The sequence below is a fragment of the Suncus etruscus genome, chromosome 1 (assembly GCF_024139225.1).
Source record: "Suncus etruscus isolate mSunEtr1 chromosome 1, mSunEtr1.pri.cur, whole genome shotgun sequence".
Classification (NCBI taxonomy): domain Eukaryota; kingdom Metazoa; phylum Chordata; class Mammalia; order Eulipotyphla; family Soricidae; genus Suncus; species Suncus etruscus.
This window is the reverse complement of record NC_064848.1, coordinates 162154420-162171259: the sequence shown is the minus strand read 5'-3', so window position 1 is coordinate 162171259 and position 16840 is coordinate 162154420. Positions and strand designations below refer to the sequence as shown.

The following is a 16840-nucleotide window of genomic DNA, read 5'->3' as shown; positions in this document are numbered from 1 at the left end:
CTGGCTGCCTTTGATCACCAGCACTGCATGTTCCTTTGAACTCCACTGGGTGTGATATTCAAACCAAACCAACCAATCAACCAAAACTAAACAAAGTAAAGCCAAAGTGTAGGGATCCCAGGTGGAGGGAGATGTGACTCTGGGAGAAGCTCACTACGATGTAAGAACTCTGTCCACTACTGCTGGCTTTTAGGATAGAGGATGAGGCAGTGAGCCCCACTGAACCCAGTCCTCCGACCTAAAAACTGTAAGGTGTACACCTGTGATGTTTAAAGTCTATTCACAGTAATTTGCCATAGTAGCACTGGAAAGTGAAATGAGGACTCCTCCAGCAACTTTGCCTTATTTCTGAGGAGTTAAGCCCAGCTTTTCCTGCAGTAGCGAGTGAGGGCTAGAGCTCTGGGGGCCCAAGATCATAGGAATGTATGGTCTGAGTTGCCTCCAGGGGGCGCTGTAAGGGGCATGGGTAAGGTATTATTTTCACCCTATTTGACCCAAACCTATATAGTTGCAGGATCTCATTCATCATCCTATGGTTCCTGAGAGCTCTGTCAGGTTGGGTCTCCTAAGTGCAGATGTGAGGTGCTTGACACTCATGCTGGGGTGATATTTGCTTCTACATTTTAAGAGGGTGGTGGTAGGGAAGGATGGGGAGAGAGATGTAATGGCAGAGCCAGTGGAATGGAAAAAGACCATGGTCTCCCTGGGCCTTCCTGTGCATCTGTGCAAGAGGGACTGATACAAATCACCAAACCATAAGGGACTAGAGCAATGGTACAATGCTTAGGACACTTTCTATACACAAGGCTGACATTGGTTTGATTCCTGGCATCCCAGATGATTCCCTGAGTCTTCTAGGAGTAATTTCTCAGTGCAGATTGAGAAGAAGCACTAATTATCACCAGGTGTGGCCCCCAAATGGGCATAAAACTAGGGCTAAAGAGATGGTAGAGTGGATAAAGTGTATATCTTGCACATGACCAACCCAGCTTCAATCCCAGAATCCCACATGGTCCTCTGAGTCCACCAGGAATGATTCTGAGTGCAGAGACAGGAGTAAACCCTGAGTATTTTTGAGTGTAGTCCCTAAACAAACAAACCATCCCTAAAAGAAACAACTCTTTAACCCTCAAATTATACTAGGATGCTTGTCTTATCTCTGTGAGCGCTAGGTTGACTGTAATGGCTTGGATACAGGAACTGTCCCTATGCAGTCAGCATGATGCTATGCAGACAAGAATTCTGCCTCATCAGGAAGCTCTGTCTTGCCAGAGTGCCTTGAAAGGCATGCCTCCTCCCAACCAAAGTATCTTCCAGCTTTCTTTTCTTTTTTCCATCTGGACCTTCTCATGGGTGAAGAGACCATGAGACTCAAAAGTGACTTCTGAAGGACAGAACAACTGTTTGATGGGGTGAGGTGGTGGGCGCAGAAAGGTAGATATGTGGGGCCTATAATGGGGCTAGGTGGTCAGACAGGAGGAGGAGCAGGGGAAGGTATGGCAGCTTTCTGGTTCCAGATCTGAGCAGCGCTGAGTGCTCTGTCCTCATGCTGTCCACTCCAGACCTTGGCAGTGTGACCCTCTGCTGATTGAGAACTGATTTACATAGTGGTAGTCTGTAGTTTCTAAGTCTTTTAGAACAGTCTAGAAAATAAGCAGGCACCTTATGTGAAGGTGGGCATGGCTGTCCCTCGGTCTATTTCCTGGCCTCTGTGGTTTCTGAGCTGGCAGGTCCTGCTCTATCCTCAACCCTCAGGAGAACCGGCCAAGTGTGGGCAAGGGCACAAGTAACAAAGGCCTTTTCCACAAGACCAGCTTTTAATATGACTGTGATTGGAAGCACGAATAAATAAACGCCAAAGAAAATGGGAAAACCAAACCAAACCTCGAAACATCAAAACGAAAGTCGAGGAAACGAAACACACAATTCTGATCTCCGACAGAGACACGAACAAAAGCTCCCAAGGAAACAGAACCAGACCATACAAGCGTGTCACTGGGAGAGCCAGGGATGAGGCTCCAGGGAGGGGGGGACCTGAGTCACCTCCAGCTCCATCACAGGTGCCAAGACAACAGGGCGGGTGACTCTGGTCCCCAGTGGGACCACAGGGGGTTGGGGGTTAGGGGCAGAGAGGGATCTGCGGGTGGGTCAGGAACCTTCACGAATGACACAAGGACTGGACGTGGTCGACAGTTCTGCGGAGCCCCTCCTGATGACGCAGCATGAATTCCATGGGGGCCTGGCGGGGATGTGGGGGTGCAGCGTGGAGCCTGGCCCCCCCCAGAGCGTTCATGTACGGAGACGCGGCAGCGGCGCTGTGAGGAGCGTGAGCATGCAGGTGCTTTATACATCTGGCAGTAAGATGTGATGGCAGGTTGGTTCTGGGTCCGTTCCAGAGTGTGACGCTCGGGACTCACTTCTCCCAGGAGGGATGTGCGCAGGGCCCGGCGTGACGGGTCCGACGTGGACGTGGCCAGAGCGAGGCCTTGGCAGAGAGTTTGCTATGTGTGCACAGGGGGCTCTTGCTTCTTCCCGTCGTCAGGGGCCATCCTGCCTGCGCTTGCGGCTCCCTGACCTGGGTCTGTGTGGGGGGTGCTGGGTGGTCGGCGGGCTGTCAGCAGGCGATCTCCTCCAAGGTCCCCAGGGCTGTCTGCAGGGGCACATTCACAGTGTGGCTGATGGTTTCAGAGTGGTTGGGCACTGTTTCACATGTGCTCTGGAGGGAAGGAAAGGAAGGTGAGTGTTGACATTCAGCCAGCAAGACTTGCAGTCACTCTCGCACACTGGCTGCAGCGAGGCCCCTGAGCACAGACAGATGCAGTCCTGGAGATCCTAGGGCTAGGTGGGATCTCCAGGACTACTTGGTGGCTTGGGGAATCTATGTCACTGCAGGGCCTGAGCAGCACTGCTTCCACAGGCCATCACATTCCTGTTTGCCAAGAAGCAAACTGGGAACATCACTTGGCCTCTCTTCTTTCTTGCCTCCACCCTCAAAGGTTCATTACAGCACTGGCAGCTCAGCTGTGGGCCAGGTGCCTGTTCTCTGCACCTTGATCTTCCTGCCTGGCACTTCCAGGCACTCATGTGGGAGAATGAGGCTGAAGGGCTTTCAATCCCCATCATTGGTTATTCAGATGGCTTAGCCTCACCTCTCCAATGTCGGGGCTCCCTGGGCTTTGGATCACGTAACCTCTCTCTCCTAGATGGGCTCCAGACATGTCCCCTAAAGCTGTTCTTGAGCAATTTCTAGCTCTGGAGGAAGATATGCAGTTTGTGTCTAGGACTGGGGTAGGGGCACCACTGATCAATAAGGTCAAGCACAGGGGCTGGAATCTGAACTCAGCTGCACATAGGACCTCTGTGGTGTGCCTCTGAGGTCTGTCCCAGGGGAAGATAGTTGGGGCTTTGTGCAGGGCAGACAGATGGCTGGAGCTGTGGGATGTTTCCTAGGCTGAGATGTGTGGGAAGAAGGGAGGGATGGGAGACTAGATGGGGGCTGAGTCAGGAATGTGGGGAGATCTAATCAAGACAGGGGGGCTACATTCTGGAGGCAGGGTGGAGGGTAGCCACTGGGCATTTACTCTCAGATAGGCAATGCAAATTAATTTTGGAGGGGGTTCTGGCAGGCTCAGAGCTTCTATGATGGAGACGCTAAGTAATTTGCCTCCAGGTCCAGCTAGGATGAGGGATACCTGGGCCCAGAGCTCAGGCCTTTAACTCAGCCATCTTCCTGGCATCTGCTGCCTGCTCACCAGAAAGTACAGGGCTTGGATTTGTTGACTCAAAGCAAGGGTTTTAACTTGGGTGACAGGTAGAAAATAGCATCTGGAACAGAAAAGAGGTTGTATAGGGAAAGGAGTTGGGTTTCCTTTTGTATATTTGGGTGTCTGAGGATACTCCTGCTAATCAAGTGTGTCAAGGTTCAATGCTGGACCTGGTGGTGCTGAGGGCTGTTGGCACCATATCCAGTAGTGTCTAGGGGTCCATGTAGTGTTGGGATCCAGTTCAGAGCCTTGTGCATGCTAGGCAAGTACTCCAACCCTTTGAGCCATCTCCCCAACCCTGTTTTTGGATTTGCTGATTTGAAGGGGTTTGTGGTCACTTCATGGGCAGGAGGTGCGAGTTGAGAAAATTTAGTGACACTGGAACTATCCCACCAAGGCCTGGTCCCAGGAGGGAACTGAGTTTGCAAAGGGGCAAGGATAGTGTGTTTCTCTTCTGCTCCAGAAGGGAGAGGTTGTAACATTGGGCAGTGATTGGGTGTTGGATTACTCCTTATTTTACCTAAAACAAAGTTTATCCCTGGTTTCTTTGTATCTGTTTGTTTACAACTTGATTTCACCCAAAATAAAGATTGCCTTACTGTAAACTTGGATGGGTTTACTGCCCCACCCAGGGTGATCTCTGTACTCAATAAAAACAGTAATTCTAGCAGGCAGGGGGCTCCATACTAGGTAGAAGACTGCCAGACTACACTTGTTTCACCCTCAGTCTGGTTTGGATTATTTCATGTGTACCCTGATTCAGACTCATTTGCCTGGGCTTGGAGATATGGCAAGTGGGGTGATTTTACAACTGGTGCCCAAACCTTGGGCTGACTTGAACCCTGGATCCAAGAAGAAAACCTAAGCGATGGTGAGTGTCAATTGTGACTTGACCTTTTGGTGAATTATCACCATGACACCCCCCCCCTCCCCCCCCCCCCCCCCCCCCGCGAGCTGGACTGAATGTGCTGTGCCTTTCACTGGAACATTGGTGAACATGGCTCCTGTTCTAAATGGCTTCATGTTGCTTTGGTCCATCTACCTGCCTTTCTCATTTGGGACTAGAGATTCTCCTGCATACATGCCACAGAGGGGAAGAGTGCCTTCCCAGTGCTGATGAGTTCTCTATCTAAAGGCCTTCCCAGAGCTGATGATTTATCGTTTACTACTGGCACTAAATCAGAGAGAACCCCCATCTCCCAAGAATGATGAGCTAGCTACCATCTCTGCAGACTTAAAGTCTGAAAATGATACCCCTTGTGCCTCAAGCACTGAGTCAGGTAGACAAGCTGGTGCTGGCAATCCAAGTACTGGACATTGTTAAATGGTTCAATGTCCAAAATGGTTATGGATTTATCAACAGAAATGACAAAAAAGATATCTTTGTTTACTGGGCAGCTATTAAGAGAAACAATCTCCAGAACTTTCTGTTAGCCTTGGTGATGGGGAGACTGTGGAGTTTGATGTCCTAAAAGGAGAGAAGGACCAAAAGCTGCTAATGTATTTGGACCTGGTGGAATGCCAGTGAAAGGTAGCAAATATGTTCCCAATCTACATAGGTTCTGTCGATTCATTCCTGGCCTCACTCAACTGACCCACCACCTATGGTGGAAGAGGCCCCCTCATGTGAGACAGAAGCAGGAAGTGAAGGGAAAAGAGTTGAAGACTATGGGCAGCCTCCCAGACACCACCGTCTACCATCTTTCCTCTACCAGAGGAACCTTTTACCAGGACCATGGCTCCCAGACCTGCAGCAGCTTATCAAGGAAACTCCAGGAGCCTAACACAAAGGTGAATATGGAGAAGATGGAAGATCCAAAACCAGGCTGAGGGCAAAATACTAGTAGTCTGGCAATCTTCTACCTAGTATGGAGCCCCCTGCCTGCCAGAACTATCGTTTTTATTGAGTACAGAGATCACCCCTGGATGGGACAGTAAACCCACCCAGATTTACAAGTAAGACAATCTTTGTTTTGAGTGAAACCAAGTTGTAAACAAACAGATACAAAGAAACCAGGGATAAACTTTGTTTTAGGTAAATAAGGTATAACCCCACAGTTGGGGTCAGGCCTTCATGTCTACCTGTGAGCTTAGCCCTGGGCTCTGAATTCTGTGATTGTCAGGCAGGCCTGGAGATGAACTGACCATGGTGGAAAAGACCCATTCTCAGGGCCCTTGTACTGTGCCTGGTAAACACAGACACATCAATATCAGTTCTGATGATAGTTATTGCTGTTCAGCTCCACAGGAGCCTACCTGGGGGTCTCTGTTAAAGTGGAAGAGCACAGAGAGGTCCCTGCTTGTGTTTTGCTACCCTGGGTAAGAAGGGCACAGTCCCTCCTCCCAGAGCCTCTCTGATTGGCCCTTTAGCCTGTGATGTGGGAAGTGGATCCCCCGCCAGGAGAGGGGGCTCTGCACTAGACAGGATCTGTCCTGAGAGGCATCAACGGTCTCTGCTGCTCCCTTTGCTTATTAGTGAGCTCTGGGACAAGTCTTGGAAAGAGGTCTCAGTTTCAGTATGTCCTTAGATTTGGAAGCTGACAGGGTATTTCTAGTTAAGGGACCTGGTGACCATCCTTCACCCCAGATCTGCATTCTGTCATCCAGGTGGCTCTTACCACATTCTCATCGTGGCTCCCTTCATCGTCTTCTTTGCCCAGCAGGTCTAATAGCTTCTCTTTGACCAACTGCAAGAAAAGCAGGCAGGATTTTTCTGATTGCAGAATAGGACAGAGGTGGAGACCACCTTCTGCTGGGCTCAGTTAGGGAAATGCAGATTGTGGGGCCTCAAGGCATGGTAGGAGCTAATTTGGGAAAGGTCACTGAAAGGCCCTGCCTCACACACACTGTGGCTGTCTTTCCCTTGTAATGGAGAGTGAAGAGAGGCACAAGCCTGGATAAAGCAGGGGCCGGGGCTCCTTGGCTGCCCTCTGGAACAGTCCAAAAACCCATTCCTGAGGCTGAGCGAGCCTTGGATGGAATTATGAACCACACTGCCTAGACCTGACAGATCCACAGCTCATAAGGTAAGGCCTCCTAAATCCTTCACACACTCTATTCCTAGCAATAGAAAGCAGTTATTACTTGTATTCTCTAAGGTAATTCCATTTCTCTAACTTTTTGTTATGAAGATTAATAAACAGCAGAACAAAATATAGCCCAGGGGGGGCTAGACATGGGTGTGAGGAATGCTGAGCAGTGAGGTCATTGGTTACAGGATGATCCGGATTCCCCTGATGGATCCCCAGGCCTCTGGTGAGAGAATCTTCCCTACTCTTGGCTATGAGTGTGGGCTGAGATGCATAGTTCTAGGGCTCTGTAGGGTCTTCTGGCACTCTGGAAAGTTTCTGAGTGCAGGGGGTATATCTTTTTGAGGGTCTGTATGTATATGAGGTATAAATGTATGAGGTTGTGCATATGTGAGGTGGGGTATCTATGTGAGGTGTGTGTGTATGGGGGGTATACTGGTATGAGGGGTGTGTGTAATCTATCTGTATGAATGATGCATGGATATGTAGCATAAATGTGTGAGGGGTGTGTGTGATATGTGTCTGAGTAATATGTGGGGACAGCGTGTGTGCGTAGGCTGTGCAAATTTTATGTGTATGCTGTGCCTATCTTGTATCTGTGTGAGTGGTATTTATGAATGGTGTGGCGTGTGTGTAGTTTATTTGTTATGAGTGGTGTGTGAACAGAATAACTGGGAGTGATACTATGTGTATGTGCTTGTGTCGAGTGTGCAATTTTGGCAGTGCAACCTGGTCTAGCTCCAGGCTGCTGCTGTCACCAGCCTCTAATTTCTTCTGTCCCTGTAGGAGGGCCCTCCCACAGACATTCCTTAAGGGACTCAGCATAGCCCTGCACTGTTGTCTCTTACCCCCTCAAGCCTGATGTCTGTGACAGGCTGATAGACAATCCCTGATATAGAGGAGGAGGAAGCAGAGTGAGCCACTGCTTTGGTTTTGAATATTGGGGTGGCATGAGAGCACCTATCTCTGAGCATGCCCAAATCTTACCCTCATAAATATAATCAAAGAGCTCTAGTATTGTGAGGATACTTAGCACCAATGAACAGTCCCATCTGACCGCCAATATCACCTGGAGAGAGAACAGGAGAGAGTGAGGATTTGACTTGTTATAAACAGCTCCTGGGAACAGGGAGCCATTCGCAGGAGGCCGGCTCTCAGCCACACTGCCCCTTGCGAAAAACTTGGCCTTGCTAGCAGAAGGTCAGGCTTTTCCAGAGAACCCCCAGATTCCAGCCACCCCTTGGGGGGATGGGTTTCCCGGTGAATCTAGTGGGGTTGATAAAAGATTGGAGTAAAACAGCCAGTCCAAGGACATTGATTCTGACCACTGTAGGGGCTTGCGTTATCTGGACTGGAAATAGAGACAGGGCTGTGTGGTCTTCAAGATGTGTGTCAGGGGCCCCTGAGTGGGTGGTTTTGGTAATAGTGACACAAAGAGCTGCCCTCCATCATGTTATGACCTTTAAGATTGCCTTGGGCATTCTTTGCCCCTTGACATGAGGTTACACGTTACCATCCCCCACACACAAAGACAAGTGGTCTTGTAGAGAGAGCTCTTGTCCAGTTCTTGCCTCTTGATCATAGGCTTTCTAGATTGGCCTTCAAGCCCCAGGAACTCTACTCCTGAAGCATTTGTAATCAGTGCATTTGGACGGAATGCAGAATGCACCAAGTCCAGGGGTCCAGGGAGCAGGATGGAACTATATTGGGGGCGGTCATGTTTGTAGATCTGGGGACTGTGGTGCTTTTTTGGTATTTGACAAAGGACTCAGTCCAGGGGCCACTCCTGCCTTCTCCTGCACTGACATTACTTTCCGTGAGGGCTTCTACCTGGGCACCTCAGTATCCACTGGTTTGGTGAGGACCGTAGCACTGATTCCTGCAGCTTCACCCCACAGGGTGCCGAAGTCACACTCCTTCCTGTACAAAGGCCTGGAATCCTAAAGGGTGGCACTGGGAAGGCCCTGAAAGTGCTTACAGCCCAGATTCCCATTGTGTTGATGGAAAACTAGATTCATGGTACGAACCTGGCCCCCACCCTCCACCATAGGGATGTCCTCCCATTCTGGTGTTAGGGTATGCTAGGATAAAAGGAGGAGTCAGTGAGTGGGAAGGTGGGACTCCTCAGGAAGCTCATACATTTGTCTGTCTGCTCGTGGTCCACCCACCCCCATGAACTGTGAAAAATCTGTGCCATACCGAGTAAGGCAGCGACTTCATATGCCTTCTTCTGTTCAATTGTTTCATAATTGAGAGCTTCAAAAAATATATCCAGAACCAGGATGTTCTCTCTGCAGATTAGGATTAGACAAAGTTAGATTTCACAGGGAGTTTCAGTGGACAGATTTCCCATGGGCACTTGGAGAAATGGAGACCCCAGAATGGGACCAACCAGTCTGGATAATGTCAGATATGGGGCTTGAGTTTGAGCCATCACTTTGATATGGTGCCCTTTGCAGGGTGGGGGTGTTGATTGGCCACTCCAGATCATCCTCCTTTCTCTTCACCTCTTTTCTAGTCTTGCCTAGTCTCCTCATTTATGCACTCCTGTTGGTTCAATTGAGCTCTGGACACAGCTTGCCTTGCCTGTCCTTATTCCCAAGAGATCCCAAGTTCCTATTGGGCTGTATAGACACAGTTCCCTAAGTCAGTGAGGGCTGGTAGGTACCAAATCTCTCTAAGGCTGGAGTAGGGGGTCAGAGGGGCCACACCATGGTGGGGATAGTCACCCCATATGCAGAATGTATGTGAGCAGCCCTGACTCCTTGCTTAGGTCACTGTGCACTGAATGTCCTTTGATGCTCAACCCATGGAGCGGAAGCTGTCCCAGGACAAGTTTGGGGTGCCCTGGTGATCAGTTAGATGAAGAGCAAGAGGAAAAGCATTCCAGCAGAAGGAACTGAATGGGTAAAGCCTGTCTGAAAAACTTCTATCCACCTTAAAAAACAAATTCTGAGGCTCTCTGGGACGGTATCCTCATAGGTGGCATATTCATCCCCCCTCCTATGGCTGGTACAAGTCAGCAGAGCCCACAGCCTTGAATTTCTCTCTCTCTGCAGGACTTGAAGCCCCCTTAAAACAGGGATGAATCCACAATCACCTTTGTCTTTGTATTCTGAGTGCTGAGCACAGAGCTAGCCAGCTGTGGGTGTACAATGGTCTTTTGTTTGGGGAAGCTAAGCTTGCTCACTCACCTCGTCATTATCCTTCCTGGATTACCCCCAATCTGCTCCCATTTATTCCTTCACCACCCTCTCCCACCTTACCAACAGGGCCTGCTTTGCTTACGAGATATATTTCTCGGATTTGTTAAATTTCTTCTCTAGATACTTGGCAGACGTCTTGCTGGGGATCTTCACCATGGAGAGCTCTTTGTTGTAACGGGTTAGGTTGCAGGGAGTTCTGCAGAGACAGTAATTACTGTCTTTTTCTGCCAGCAGACCTGGAGAGCAGAGGGAGGCAGGGTTTAGACAGGTAGGGGAGGAGGTTTTCTCATTGGGTAAACTGGGGGCAGCACTCTGAAGGGGCTTTTGAGATAAGCAGATGAAGAGTGTTGACTGGGCTGGGGAGATGGCCCAAAGACTCCTTCAGTGCATGTCCCATGTCCTGCATGTGGCCTCGATCTCTGATACAACTATGTGGTTCTCTGAAAGATGACAACTCTCTCTCTCTCTCTCTCTCTCTCTCTCTCTCTCTCTCTCTCTCTCTCTCTCTCTCTCTCTCTCACACACACACACACACACACACACACACACACACCTGACCATAAGACGCACATAGTTTTTAGATGAGGAAAACAAGAAAAAATATTCTAAAGCAAATAGTGTACTAAAATATTTAATAAACCCAATGTGAGACGCCGTCAGGAGAAGGTGGCTGGGAACAACCAGACTGCGAGGCCAAAGTATATTTACAATATATATGCTGGTCCATAGCTGGTTAAATACATTTACTTAACTTTTTTTTTTTACATCAGAGAATTAAAATACATTTTAAAAATACTTTTTTCATTAATATAAAAAAAGTCACAGCAGTGATCAGATAGTCTTAAATGAAAGTTCTATTTGTGATGATGAAAGTTTGTTAAACTGATTGCTCATACTAGTTGTATGTCTGCACAATAAAGGGGCCATAATACTGTGGATGTCAAGTGGTCAGTATATGCTCTTTTCTCTTGTTCTCAGACTTCAGCTCCAGGAGGCATTTGCTCCATAAGACGCACAGACATTTCCCCCCATCTTTTGGGGACAAAAATGCATCTTATGGTATGAAAAAATATGGTACATCTTGGCTGGTGCTTTCAAGCCCGTGTTTTCTCTTAAACATATAGTCCTCTCTCTCCCCTCATGTCTTTCTAAGAGAATTCCATTTCATAAAAACTATCCTGCTTCACTTAGCTAAATAAATACATTAATAAAAAGCCCATATTTTGGAGCTTTGGCCCTTTAAATCTCAGGCCATCTTCTCTGCTCCTAGCATTGATTTTTACCATCCATCAACAGTCCATTGATTGCTACCATCCACTTAGTGGGCTGTCCATCAGGGACTGAAACCCACCCAGAAGAAATACAAAGCTGAACTTATAACTAAACAACAACAAACTGAGCAGGCTCTTTGGGCTGGGAACTTGTTCTTACCTTGTCCTTTCCTGCTAAACTCCAAAGCCAAGGACAGGACTTAGAAACCTCTGGCTCAGATTTACAGATAAGGCCTGTCTCCAGGCCTCTCTCAGTGAACTGAACCTTCAAATTTCTAAGGCCACTTAATCTGAAATCTCAGGCTCCTTGGTTTTCTTGGGCTCCCTCCTCCTCTGTCCCATGGGTTTGGATGACAGCAAAAGCTCTCATTGGTGCCCATAGCAGGACCACCTGTCCTAGGAATGATGTTTCCCTCACTGTTTTTCTGCCCCTTAGGAGGAGGCACCTTCGTCAATCAAGTCATCACATCCCTCCTCTTTCCTTGAAGCAAATCATGCTTATGTACTTGTCAATTCCTCACTCAAAGAGCATGAACCAGTCACACAACAGAAGTTCTCCCATGCCCCATAATGTTCCCAGTCTCTGGGATTGAGGTTATGAGTTCAGAGCTGCCTCCACTTAGCTCCAGTGAGGAGCTGTTGAGGAGTTTGGAGTCTGGAAGATTCAATGCTTTCCTTTGATCTGAGTAACTAAGGCATAGGAAGTGTGTGTGTGTGCTATTCCAAACCAATTTACCCATAATTTCTCCTGAAAGAGCACCTCTCAGCCCCACCAGGCATGCAAAGTCAGGCTGGTTCTGGAATTAGCTTGGCATCTGCATCTGAACTGCTGGTGTGAGGGTTATGAGCTGTCCTCAAGTCTGACTGCTTTGTCTACCCTGTTCCCTCTCTTCTTCTGTTCTCTATCCTCTTCTACACACCTCATGCTCTCTCCCCACTGCAATTCACATCTCTTTTATTTCTACCTTTTGGTCCTTCCCACATGTGAATCTTCTTACCAGTCTTCACTGATTCGTGTTCGCTCCCTCTGTCACCCTGTGCTCCTGCTGTAATTTCCTCTCCTGTCCTGCAGGAAAAGTCACCATCCTGCCCAACCCCTTCCTAAACTTTCCTGTGCCCCTGTAACCTGGGCTCTCTTCTACACCTGACAGTTGCTTGTGAAATCAGTTTCAGCCTCCCTACCCCCATTCCATCTGTTCCCCAGTACTGACCTAGGGCAGGCTCTGCACATTCCTTGTGCTGCTCAGGGGTACAGAAAGGGGCATCTCCTGCAAAAAAGAAACAAGGTAGAGGTGCTTAGGTAGCAGGACTCCCAGCCCAGGAAGGTGAGGACATCCAGTTCTGGGAGGTACAGAATCTGTCCACAGACTAACAAAGGGAGCCATGGCAGAGCCGTTTGGGAACTGGAGGCTGGAAGATTGGGTTCTTAGCTGCTCTGTGATCTGGAAGGTTATAGCAGGAGATGGTGCAGGTATTAGCAAGTGAGTAGGCAATAGGGGAAAAAACCTGAATTGTTTGCACACTACCTTTGTGAATGGGGGTGAGGCCTGTATGCACCTCGGAATTGCTTTGCCTTTCATTTTCCTTGAGTCATGGGTGTTCCAGTCACAGAGTCAAGAGCTGAATGGTGACTGTCTCTGCTACTTGCTTTGACTCAGGTTCCAAGAAAAATACAGCATTGGTGGGTTATCCAGTTCAAGCAACAGACATGAAACACAGACCAGAGTTTGGCTCTCATTTCTGGCCTCTAGAAATTCAGCACCCTTTCTTTACCAGCTGCTACATGGAAAGGGAAGATACTAAGTCTTCTCCTTCACAATGATGACAATTTATCTCGTTTCTTGTGTTTGAGGAAGCTCAGGGCCACTTTAGAATTCCGTGACTTGAATCACAGATACTAAAGAGATTACTGATAGTGATGAGTAAACCAAAATTTGGTTATTAAGATGTTCATGTCAGCATTGATTATCACCTAAACACTCAGCAACAAACTGAATGCCCAGTGTGAGAATTATTATAAACTTCAATTAAGCATGATGGAGGCATGCACTAGTAACCAATAAACCTAACAACACCATGCCTGGCACATTGATGGCCCTTATTTGGTAGGACTCCTGTGTTTTTCCCCTGCTGTGCCAACAGAGCAAATCATTGAGTTCTGCAATTTCAAAAACATTTTTATATTAGCCTACACTGAAGCCTCAAAAATGTGATTATGCTAAAAAAAAGAAGGAAATAATAGAGAAATTTAGCCTTTTTTTTTGCTAGATCCCACAGTAGATGAGTAATAGAACTTGAACTTGAAGCCCAAGCTCATAGGAGCTCCAGCCCCAGTCACTTTTTGCCTATGTGACCATACCCTTCTAGCCCTGCATTGTCTTGAAGCAGTGATCATACATTGTTAGTCTGATAATTGAAATGTCAGCACATGCACATTTCTTTGCTAGCTGATAAACTTTTCTCTCATTTGAAAAAGTGCTAGACATTTGAATGCAGGAAGGGAAGCATCTGGATGGAAGCCACAGACATATGGATGCTTGAATGTGCAACGGTCTGGGATGCAAGAGTTGTAAGGTCCAAATATATGGACATTGAAGGTAGAAGGGAAGAGCAGCAAGCAGCAGTGTGCCAATAGGAGCACTGAGAGGATTCTTTCAGCTTTCGAATGCTTCTGGATACCAGGATGCTTCTTTAACTGCTAGATGAATTGTCTCTACCTATCTGGGCAGAAAATAATAGGCTACTTTCCAGGACAGCTTCCAGTAGATCCCCATGTGGAAGGGAGGACTTTTCTTTTAGGATAAGAAATATAAAGAGGTCCCCAGTATTCCCTGAAAAGAGCACTGACCTGGCATGTGGACCATGCGGCAGTTGCAGTTCTCCACAATGTATCGGGTCTCACAGTCAATCCTACAGGCGGTAATACTGTAAACAGGAAAGAAGTCGAGCCCCATCTCTGAGGACCGGCATTCCCCCCATGGCGGGGGCAGATATGTGAGCTGCAAGACAGGAAAAACATGTGCAGCAGTGAATTCTGGAGTTTCGTTTCAATGAACTAATGCAGGGGTGGCGAACAAGTCCGACACCAAGAGCCAAAATTTTAAACTGTGAGAGTCAGAGAGCCACACCACGCAGTGACCTGCCAAAACAGACAAACACACAAAAGCATTTAATTTTAACAATCATATATTAAAACACATATTGCATTTTGCCCTTTTGAGTGAGGGTAAAAATCCTGCAGTGATGGTGAGGGTGTGCTGCGTCCTCCACACTAAGAACTAATGGCAAGATGTGACACAACAGGTGACACATGGGTCCCCTGATCGCTGGCCCGTGCAGTTGTTTTCGAGGGATGGGAGACGGGACTACGCACTCGGAGATCTCTCCTCAGAGGTCCCTCCTCAGAAGCACAGAACAAAATCCAAAAGTGGCAAAGAGTCACAGTATACAAAATAATGATAAGAGGCAAAGAGCCGCATTCATTTTGGCTGGTGTTGCATTGCGGCTCCAGAGCCGTGTGTTCGCTTATTCATTCGCTGATACAGTACCTTTTCTCCCAACCACAGAACATCTCCTACATGACAATGTCAAGTTGATGGACCTCTAAGAGTCTGTATCTCTCTCTGATGTGTTCCTTCACTTTTACAATATTCCCACAGAGGCTAACCTGCTGCGTTTCATATACACACCTCACATATGTCTTCCCTCCACTGCTGAATCAGGTCCTCTCCCAAATCTTGGAGCGGCCCAGCTAAAGTCTATCTACCATATTTTCTGGCGTATAAGACTACTGGGTGTATAAGACGACCCCCTAATTTTACAGTTAAAACATAGGTTTAGGCCTATATTCGCTGTATAAGACAGAATGTTCCTGTGCTGCAACTGTATGTACCACAGTGAGCCAATCACAACAAGCAAAGGTTCAAAGGTTATACTGTAATAGACTACCTCTCTAACTCTGGCCAATCTGAGCAGGCTTTTTACAGTATAAATTCAGGGACAGAATTATACATTATACAGAATTACATCCCGCCATGATTATACAGAATTACATCCCACCAGTAGTATAATTTGCACGCATAATAAGCCTGCTTGGATTGGCTGAGTTAGAGAGGTGGTCTGAGCAGCCTCGCAGTGATTGGTGCAGGATCGAGTTGGAAAATTTGTTTCGTGTCAATATCCAGAGATTTTTGTTTAGCGGCACATTGAAACGTTTTTTAGGATATACTCGGCATATAAGACAACCCCTGATTTTCGGTTGACTTTTTTTCGTTTCAAAAGTTGTCTTATACGTCGGAAAATATGGTATCTTCTTCGTCTGGGACATTGAGAACCTAGTTGTCCTAGAGCCACATAAAGAAACTGAGATGAGGCCCAGAAAGAAAACAAATTTTTTTTATTATTATGTTATCTTTAGACATGCAAAGCAGGGGCTCTGCTGTTAAGCCATATCCCTTGCCTGTATTACTGTTAATTCATGATACTTGGCCCTGACTTAGGCAGCTTCAATGCCATGCTGTGGGTGATGCCTCTGGGGAAGACATCACTCTTATTTATAGGGGTTCAATGAACATAAAATGATCTAATACTTAGGGTGCTTGTCTTCTGGACCTAACAGGCACTTGTGGTTGTTACACATTTACTAAAGATTTAATCCGAAGCTAAAGTCCTTTACATGTACCACATTGATTGAAATTTTTTTCCAAATTGAATAGTAAAAATGCTTTACAACCTACATATCTCCAGCACACAGTTCAGCAAAATATTAAAAATGTCTATGCCCATGTAACCACCAATTTAATCAAGACAGAGTACTTCTAAAATCACACCAGAAAGTCTCATCCTGTTGCTTTCCAATCAGCCCCCCACCTGCCCAGGCAATCACTGTAAAGGACTGTGTTACTGCCACTGAATTTACCCATTCACTAATGTAGGATTTTGGCATTGAACTTCTTTGACTTCAAAATGTTTGGGGGTAAATCATCTCAATTCTTTTTATTACTGAACAGTTTTTCAGCATTGGTATGTGCTACAGCCCCCAAGTTCTCTATTAGGCGAGGTTGGCTACTTGCTTCATTGCAAATTTTTGGTAGTTATGAGAATTCCCTTACTAACACTTATATAAAAGTAATTTTGTGGACATATATTTTAATTTTCACTGGAGTAAAGGCTAACAATGTCATAAGATCTATCTAGACAATATAAGTTACTACTATTAGGTTTGTGGAACTATTATCAACTATAAGAATACCAGTTTTCATCCCACCAGTAGAGTATGAGAGTTTCGGTCTTTCTACATCCTTGAAAATTTCCTTTGTACTTAAAATTTGCTCAGAGAAATGTGATGGACCAATTTTGGTTTGAATCCTGCCACTGCATATGGTCTAGAGCACTGCCAGCGGTGATCACTGAGCACAGAATCAGGAATTATGCCCTCCCCAAGAACCAACCCAAACCCTAAATTTATCATTCTTGTAGGTGTATAGTTGTATTTCTATTTGTGGATTCTGGTGACATTAACACAATTTTCATGTATGGTCTTTTGTAACAGGTCTTTTTTCTATTAAGAC

The 16840-nt window shown here is 46.9% G+C and overlaps 1 protein-coding gene across 1 annotated transcript in view; it reads right to left on the bottom strand.

The window, feature by feature from the left end:
• Positions 1–1798: 1798 nt before the first annotated feature.
• ASIC2 (acid sensing ion channel subunit 2) overlaps positions 1799–16840 on the bottom strand; it is a 299911-nt gene continuing 284869 nt past the window's right edge. The window contains 8 exon segments of the mRNA XM_049772780.1: positions 1799–2716; positions 6383–6477; positions 7781–7823; positions 7825–7862; positions 8993–9084; positions 10082–10235; positions 12482–12538; positions 14119–14269. Of these exon segments, the coding sequence (XP_049628737.1) occupies positions 2615–2716; positions 6383–6477; positions 7781–7823; positions 7825–7862; positions 8993–9084; positions 10082–10235; positions 12482–12538; positions 14119–14269 (732 nt within the window). The 3' untranslated portion in view covers positions 1799–2614.